This window comes from Corythoichthys intestinalis, chromosome 15 (assembly GCF_030265065.1).
Source record: "Corythoichthys intestinalis isolate RoL2023-P3 chromosome 15, ASM3026506v1, whole genome shotgun sequence".
Lineage (NCBI taxonomy): Eukaryota > Metazoa > Chordata > Actinopteri > Syngnathiformes > Syngnathidae > Corythoichthys > Corythoichthys intestinalis.
In genome coordinates, this window is record NC_080409.1 from 25,594,183 (window position 1) to 25,603,652 (window position 9,470).

General features: G+C 38.4%; 1 protein-coding gene across 3 annotated transcripts in view; it reads left to right on the forward strand.

Moving 5' to 3' along the window:
- Nucleotides 1-7,463, forward strand: part of lrfn5a (leucine rich repeat and fibronectin type III domain containing 5a) — a 173,067-nt gene extending 165,604 nt beyond the window's left edge. For all 3 annotated transcript variants that reach the window (XM_057858629.1, XM_057858628.1, XM_057858630.1), the window contains 2 exons: nt 1,321-1,594; nt 5,902-7,463. In XM_057858629.1, coding sequence (XP_057714612.1) covers nt 1,321-1,594; nt 5,902-6,795 — 1,168 coding nt within the window. In that variant the 3' untranslated portion in view covers nt 6,796-7,463. The remainder of the gene's footprint in view (nt 1-1,320; nt 1,595-5,901) is intronic.
- The last annotated feature ends 2,007 nt before the right edge of the window (nt 7,464-9,470 follow it).

Sequence of the window (9,470 nt, forward strand, 5' to 3'; positions counted from 1 at the left end):
ACACTTCCGCGTCAGACCTGCGCAGTCAAGGAAGACCCGATTTACGATCCTGCGCTGTAGCCTGACGTGGTCCTATTGATTTTTCAAACCCTAGCGTCACGTTAATGCATATGACTAGGCAGAAATAGACTGTGATTGGTTCGCTCTTGTTTCCGCGAAATCACCGCCATTGTAAAACATTTTTCTACACGCAAAAATGGACCAAGCCGACGGGAGTATCATCGAAGAGCAAGTCTCGTGAAGACATCATAAAGTTTGCCAAATGGCAAGGTTAGAGATTGAATTTTTTAAAAAAATGGAAGAACCACCGAGACGTGTGTGTTCGGAATCGAGTGGCCGCACGAAGCGGTGACCCAGTCGGCCAAAAACTGCCAGCTTTTTATCACTGTATGTCGTATTTTTGGTTGGTGCACTTCAATATTTATTGTGTAAATATGTTTGCTGTGAGTCTGTGACTTATTTACGTGTCACACTTCAAGTATATGAAGAATAAAGGTGTCAAAAGAGTTGTTTTGATCTTTAATTTTCAATAACAGACAAGTCACACACCATACATCATCACTGACTGAGAGTGCCTCGGTGCTTTTTATGATAATGTTAACATCAAGGCTTCCAACGCAGTTTGGGAAGTTCCATAGACGCCAGAAATCTGCTATGGCTTCCCACTGGCTGGTTGTACGACACGGCAAACAAATCGGGCTGGAGGGACGCTGGACGCAGAACTAGAACTCTACGCGGCATCAAAAGTTGGACGACCACCTCGAAACTGTCTTCTGCGTCGCCTGCGCCTCAACATTTGTAGGATCAACATTTATTCAATGTTGATGAGCTGAAGATCCACATTCAAGCGTTCCATCTTGCATTGTTTATTTTTTCTCCGTTAAACTAGACAAGAGGAAGTCAACAAGCATGCCCCAAAACCGTACAAACATAACACCACACCCCTCTAGTGGCTTGGCGGTGAATTACAGAGCAATGCGTCACCTGGCCGAACAACTATCGAATGTCGAATGACACCGTAGCCGCTGCGCCGTCACTGCAACGCGGGAGCATAACTCATGCTTTAGTGTGTGACGATCAGTCAGCACAGACCTTTAAAGGCTAAAGCGGCATCACTCTTGCCAAGATAACAAAAAAATTCTCAAACGTGTTTCACTCGCCGTCACGTCATCGTCCTAGAAAAAAATTGTTCGTCGACGAAATATTTTCGTTAATAAAAACAAGACTGAAACACAGCAAAGTAATTTACATCTGCAATATTAATGGTTATCCATGTAATTGTGACTATCATTTCATTGTCTCCTTTCTACCATAACACAGAATGATCCCGCCATCAAGCAAGAGCTTCCTGGTCAACAACCTAGCAGCAGGAAGCTTGTACGATCTGTGCGTGCTTGCCATCTATGATGACGTAATCACCTCCCTGACAGCAACCCGTGTGGTAGGATGTGTGCAGTTCACTACAGAATCAGAGTATATGAGATGCCATTTTATGCAGTCACAATTCCTCGGTGGAACTATGATCATCATCATCGGAGGGATCATAGTTGCTTCTGTGCTCGTTTTCATCATCATCTTGATGATACGGTACAAGGTGGGTCTGTCCGTCACTCACCGTGTTGTTTGTCTGGAGTTTGAAAACATTCCTAATAATATGAGTAAAAATACCGTTGATTGGATAATCATGCTTTACAATGTAATTTTCAGATGATCAATAACAGGTGAAAAGTGGATTTTTAAAAAAAGGCTACTAATTGTTTTAATTTCACCTAGCAACAAAATATTTCAAAGCAACAAAATAATCCCAAAGAATAAATTCACTCTTCTCACTATTTTAAATAAAACTCAAAGCTACCCATGGTAGGACATTTTTTTTGGCATGCAGCCATGGAAAATATTTCTTAAAAACTAAATTTAACCATAACAAACGTTAGATCAATTTGAATGTGTCATATTAGTCTAATTCTACTGGTATTTGTTTCTAAATTGTTTTTCCAAAGGGTATCTTCAGAGCAAGAGATGAGCTAAAATAGAGACAATACATCATTGTAACAAATTAGATGGATTTGAGAAAGACAGATTTGAGCAGTAGGAGAAACAGATGAGACGATGACCCTTCTCGTGTTGCTCAAATCTGATTTTCTCAAAATCTATCTCATTTACCTCAGAGTTTACCTGTCTCTCAGGGACTCTTAGAAGTGAACAAATATGAGAAGCTCATATTTGTTTCTGACTTTTGCTATGAAATTTGAATGCTATTTTGAAGTGATCTATTTCATAAATTTATTTGACCAAGAGTGAACTGAATGAATGAAAACAACAATATGCTTCTGAAACTAAAATTACGTAAACTTTTGTCAGTGAAGTCAACTGTTTTGCATGATAACGTTAAGGGATGTCAGGTCTATAAAATCAACTGTCCCGTGTAGGAATGGAATTTTTGCCTGTGACTCAGAGTCCAAGTCACCTAAATTTTGAGGCTATGCCGATAATCAGTCCCGATTCAATACATCAGAAATGTATTAAGAAGATCTTTTTCCCCCCAATTCGAATAAAGCTATCACAACATTATAACCATATTAAATGGTTATTTGTACAGCAGGGGTTACAATGACGCAAAAACAAAATAACAACAACAACAAAAATCAACAAACCTGTTTTTTTTTTTTTTTTTTTTTTGCAAATCAGTGGAGCACAATTCTTTTCTCTTTTCTTCTTGATTGTTTTTGCTGTTGCTGGACATTGTCTTTTTTCTGCAAAGTTTTTTTTTTTTGTTAGTGTAAATTTAAATATATTTACAGTACAGGCCAAATGTTTGGACACACCTCATTCAATGCAGCACAAATGAAGGTCCCAACCCCATTGATAAAGCAAGAAATTCCACTAATTAACCCTGAAAAAGCATACCCGTGAAGTCAAAAAACATTTTAGGTGACTCCCTCTTGAAGCTATTCAAGAAAATGGCAAGAGTATGCAAAAAATTAATCACAGATATTAGAATATTATGCATTTTTTAGTTATCTCACCTTTTTTGCTAAGTACATTATTCAATATGTTTTGATTAGGGCTGTCAAATGATTAAAATTTTTAATACAGTTTAAAAATTAATTAATCGTTAATTAATCCCAATTCAAACTGTGTATAAAATATGCCATATTTTTCTGTAAATTATTGTTGGAATGGAAAGATAAGACACAAGACGGATATATACATTCAACATACTGTACATAAGTACTGTATTTATTTATTATAACAATAAATCAACAAGATGGCATTAACATTATTAACATTCTGTTAAAGCGATCCATGGATAGAAAGACTTGTAGTTCTTAAAAGAAAAATGTTAGTACAAGTTATAGAAATTTTATATTAAAACCCCTCTTAACGTTTTCGTTTTAATAAAGTTTGTAAAATGTTCAATCAAAAAATAAACTAGTAGCTCGCCATTGTTGATGTCAATAGTAATTATGGTGCTGAAACCCATAAAATCAGTCGCACCCAAGCGCCGGCAGAGGGCGGCAAAGCACAAAAAAACACAAGTAACAAATGGAAATGACACTTTGCTATCATTTTAATCTGTTTGAGTGGGGCATGTGCGTTAAATGCGTCAAATATTTTAACGTGATTAATTTAAAAAATTAACGCCCGTTAACACGATAATTTTGACAGCCCTAGTTTTAATTCATTGTTTTAATACCTTCAGAGAGAAGTAACAGTATAAATAGTCATGAAAATAATGAAAACACACAAATAAGAAGGTGTGTCCAAACTTTTGGCCTGTACTGTATATAATATATAAAACATACTGCTTATATTATTGTTTTTTTTTCCCATATCCTTTTCCCTCTGGATTATTTTGTTGCTTGTAGCTCTAAATTCATTTACTACCATAGATATCAAATCCATTTCATCTGGGATAACCATCATTAGCCCCTTTCACATACACCAAAACACCGTTTAAATTACAAGATTTAAACGGGCAGGCCCTGTATGAGAGAGCAATTTCCCAGGTCGAGTGACACGGAGATTACGCGCACATTTATCGGATCGCGTCTTAGTACAATGTCCGTGGCATTCCCGGGACGAGGCGTATGTGATAGCAAGCATTAAATTCCTAGCACGATGGCTGATGACGTAAATATCATGGTGGGCCGATCGTCACTTCCTCTTTCTTCACAGTAAGACGAAAAGCGGTAAACAAACATCGCAATTATCAACATAGCAAGTTTGAAATAGCTAAATTAAACTGAAAACATAATGAAATTAAATTGCTACTTGATCGTGGAGCCGAGGAAGAGAGTCCATCGTCCATATTTGGGAAATGTGTGATTTATTTTGTTGCCGATGTTAGGGTCTGCAGCTACGGAAACTAGGTTGTGCCTTAAAGCAGAAAACAACGGAGGGAAGTGTTCAAGGGTTTATTAAATACAATTAAAAATACACGCAATGGTGGAAAAGGGGGACTAACACAATGGGTCCGTGACACTAGGTCGACAGGGATCTATAATACTTACCTAAGCGGTAGCCAGAGAGCCGATAAGACAACAAAACAAATACACTCAAATACCAGCACAACGTTGGGGAATTATATAATAATAGCAAATACATGAAATTCGAGAATACAAGGTGTCGAATGGCAGCCACCAAGTTAATATCTCGGTACCCTTGTCTTGGATAGCCTGGGCTTAAATACAGTCTTGATGAGCTTGAATTGGCTGCAATTACGACGTCAGGAACACTCCAACAACGCTCTGTAACAAAACATGATTTAAGAAACTTTGTGACAGCCGATGCTGACCAAATATGACATAATGTCCGGGTTATAAAATCACGCCAGCAGCCCTCCCTGCACAGAGAGTGCCAGTGAGCCACATGGGACAAGTCAGTGCAGGTGTCCAAACCATGTAATTCCCGGGATATCTCTACATGCGTGAAATCAATGACGCAAATAAATCCTGCGTTACCTTACACGATAATTTATCGGCATATGCCATTCCAATTTGACTGCCAGTCAAAATGGATTCGACGTCGATAATGATATTCATAATAATAGACTTGATTTTAAAGTGCCATTCAAAACACTCAAGGTCTCTGTATATCTCTGTCATTCGCAGCCATTAAGTTAATACTTAAAAATAAAAATGAATAAATACATTTTTAAAAAACGGTGTTTTACACCTAATTACGATCCTCTGAGAATAACGTGATCGGGCCTGATTTCCGATCACGTCATCGGATAGGGGACATCCCTAGTCCAATGAGTGAATAGTTGGGGGAGGAAAACCATACCGTATTGGCCCGAATATAAAACGGCCCTGATTATAAGACGACCCCCTCTTAGTCTTTTCATGACTCAAGTTTGAAAAAGACTTTTTGAACACCAACTTAATTTATATACAGAAAATAATTACAGTACATCCGAAACAAATGATTATAACAATATATTTGAGAGAAAAATCATGTTATTTTGTCTCATTCAAATCTTAATATCCGTACATTTAAATATGTAAACTAAAGTGCAATCACATTCGTAAATGAATGGCTTCTGGTTTTTGAAATGTAAATAAACCAATCTATTGTGATTAAACAACAAAATTGCAATAACTGCATTAACCATCAAAGTGAAGTCTAACTGTAACTGTAGTCTTGAAACAAATCCGAATAAGGAAAAACATTGCAATAGAATAATGCAAACTGGTTAAACTAGAAAGAGTAGCTGAGATTTGTCATGACAGAACATCGCTTCAATGATATCTGGCGCGATCTAGTGTCGTGAATGGGTTTAACGTCTAGACCGCGAATATAAGACGACCCCCTCTTTTTCAGTCTTATTTCAATGCGAAAAACACCGTCTTATATTCGGGCCAATATGGTAATATTTTTCTGTTTTATGCTCAACAGGTATGTAATCCAGGAGATGGTGTTAAAGGCATGTCAATGTCAATGACCAATGTTCACTCTCAGACAAATGGACAGCAGTCGCAGCGGTGCAGTGTGACTCCCAGCACCTCCAAGCATGGCTCATTTGGATTAGAGGACCTATCAGGAGGCTCAAAGAAGAAGAGTGGAGCAGGAGGAGGAAGGGATGGGACAACTCTTTCATCTAACTCTTCCCTGCCAGACTGCTCCACAACTACATCTGTTCTAAGCCAACAGTGGACAATAGCTGGAGGCGAAGAACAGGAGAAAGTCTGTGAAGAGAGAGCACGAGCTGGTGTCTCCTCACCTGCAACTACTAGCTCACTAACTAGGCCAAAGCGTAAACCCGCTCTGAATAAACCAGGCTCGGCTTGTTCAAACACCTCAGCTGCTCTAGAGAACCTTCCTAATGTGTCCCCTCGCCCTACTTCCTCTTCTATCTCCACCACCTCTTCCACTCTCCCTCCTTTTTCCACTCCTCTAGATACCCTGAACACAAACCGCAACAATTCCACCTCACTTGACCAAGCCCAGCCTCCACCCATTGCCACTCCTAATGCACTTTCCTCCATCCGCTATCGAGAAACGCCCATTTTGCGGCGAGCTCCTCGCACCCACGCCTCCTCCGCTAAGTACCAGACTATCCCTGTGGAGGACGGAGGAGGGAGCAGGCCGAGGAGGAGATATTCCCTCAGCGAAGGAGGCTCTAAGACTCTCTCGTCCCATCGAGGGAATACGGGAGCACCAAAATTAGGACGTATTATGCGGGACAAAAGGAGTCAATCAATGAGTGGAATGGTCTGCTCCAAAGAAGGGGACGTAGACTCTGATAACGGCCGCTGTGATTCTGACTGGATCTTGGAAAGCACGGTTTAAAATTTAAACCAGAAAACAAATACACATTATATACATCTTGTTGTTTATTTTCCGTGTGCAAATGTCTGAGTTTCGTGTGTCTGTGTGAGTGAAAGGTAAAGTGAGGCTGCCACTTGAAACAACACATTGTTTCTCTATAGGGTAGGAATGTTTGTGTTCAATTTTGTGCGTGAGCAGGGACAAGGCCAAGTTTATTTTTGGGTGACAAAGGGACAAAATGTCTTCTTTGTCAAGCATTTCTTTTTTGTCTACATTTCACATCTCTGTGTTCTGCGTTTTTGTTCCGACTTTGACAGTTTTGTAGGTGTTTTAAAATCTATCATTAAGCAAGTCGATACTAGTGTTGCACTGATACCATATTATGGCCCTCTTTATCGATTCCGAACTATTGTGGTATCACACGATGCCGATAATTGTATCGATACCATTTAAAAAAAAAAAAAAAAAATTAAGGATTTTTTTTTTTTTTTTAATACTAAATAACTGCTTACTCACTTGAATGTAAAGTAATTGCTATCGTGGCATAGTCAGACACTTTTTAACTCATCGACTGCGGGCACTCTGGATTGATCGGATCCTACACTGAAAAAAATAACTGGTGGATTTACTTGATAAAATCATTGTAACAATTTGCAATTACTTTTACTAATTCCAGTTAGAAGGCTACTAGCAGCAAATACAAGGAGAAAAACGTAGGCCCTAAAATTGAGCCCTGTGGAACTCGTTAAGATAGCAAATACAGTATGTAGTTCTGTCTAGTTCTGTCTGACAGGCCCACTGAAAAAAATAACTGGTGGATTTACTTGATAAAATCATTGTAACAATTTGCACTTCATTTTATCAAGTTAATTTTACTGCTCAGTTCAGTTCACAAGCAGTAAAATTTACTTAATAGAACTAAGTGCAAATTGCTACAATGCAATATTCAGTTCACAAGCAGTAAAATATACTTAACAGAAGTAAATGCAAATTGTTACAATGATTTTATCAAGTAAATCCACCAGTTATTTTTTTCAGTGGACTTGTCAGAAAGAACTAAACAGAACTACATACATGCTATCTTAAGGAGTTCCACAGGGCTCAATTTTAGGGCCTACGTTTTTCTCCTTGTATTTGCTGCTAGTAGCCTTCTAACTGGAATTATAGGGAGCATATAGCTCCTATTCTGACCTACCTCTAATTGCTGCCTACACACTTTAAAGTTCATCTAAAGATTTTTTAGATTTGTTTTTAACTAATTGACTGCCATTGGTGGCACTATTCATTTGAACTGGGAGGGTAGCAGTGAATAAACATTTGTTTATTTGCTGACACCCTTCCACTTCAAATTGATTGGACATGTACTAGAGATAAACTAAATTTTACGATTCCGTAATTTGTTTTTAGCTAATTGGCTGTCATTGATGGCACGAGACATCCCATCCTTTTGAAGTGGGAGGACTGTCAGCTAATGAGCAGGCGTTTATTTTCGGCTGACCTTCCACTTCAAATCGATTGGACATCTTTTAGTGATAAACTCTTTTGAAATTCTTACCATTACCTTAACTAAATTAATGAATAATTAGTTTGTTCTTTTATGGCAGCATGCGTTGCTGACACCCATCTCGAGTAGGGTGGCCGGTGGTTGGAAACAAGATCTCGAAGAGTATATATTGCCCAGCACCGGCACATTATTTGTTTGTACTCCCCGATAACGATGACATCATTTTAGTGCCATATCGGTACCGATACTATCGGTGCAACACTAGTCAATTCCTTGCCTTGTCTTGTTGAGTGCTCGACTTGTCATGTTGGTTCCACTTTATAGCACAAAAGAATGCAAGACAATGTGCTCGCCACATGATTTTCACTTTAACTGCAAATAACACAAAAAGGGAATACTCGCTGGGGACAAAACTTCACTGTCCACTATTCTAGTGTCATACCTTACAGCACATGTGTGACCACAGAGGGACAAGAGATAGCAGTCGGTGCCTTCTTTTGCACAAATAGCGCTCCACCACGCTTCACGGAGTAGACCAGGCTTAGCAAAGACGGAACAGAAGAAGGCAGAGGTTTTAAGCCTTTCTGACCTACTGAGGAACGGGTGGTGTTTCTTGAAAAGTATGAGTAAATATCAGATGGAGACTTTATGGACCGCTTATGAAATTGATATTTTTTAAATGGATGAATATAAATTTAAAAAATAAATAAAAGATTTTCGCTGACGTCGGTATACTTCAGCCCGGGTTGGTCACACGCTCCTCGAAAGCTCATGTACAGAAAAAAACAACATGTACTTTGTTGTTATGTTGTGTAAAATAAAAAGAAAATGTCTGGTTTCTTGTTTGAAGCAAAGTTAGTTATTATAAAATAATAAGTTTCAGCACACTCTTACCTGGGAGTTCTACTACGTTTAGGCGCTCATGGCACCAGTGACCATGTCATGATTGCAAATTGTTGTATTTTGCAAGGAAATTGAAAAAAGAACCATTCTCATGAATCAAACTCACATAATAAATACTTTACATGTCAGTAATGTCACATAAAATAACACTGAGCTATAACTTCATCAACAAATAACATTGCATACAGTAGCGTGTGCAATTTGGGTTCTTAATGAATTTTACATTCTTCCTATATACAAAAAGCCAAAGATAAAGATGAATGATTGGAGAATTAACCCTTAGAGATTC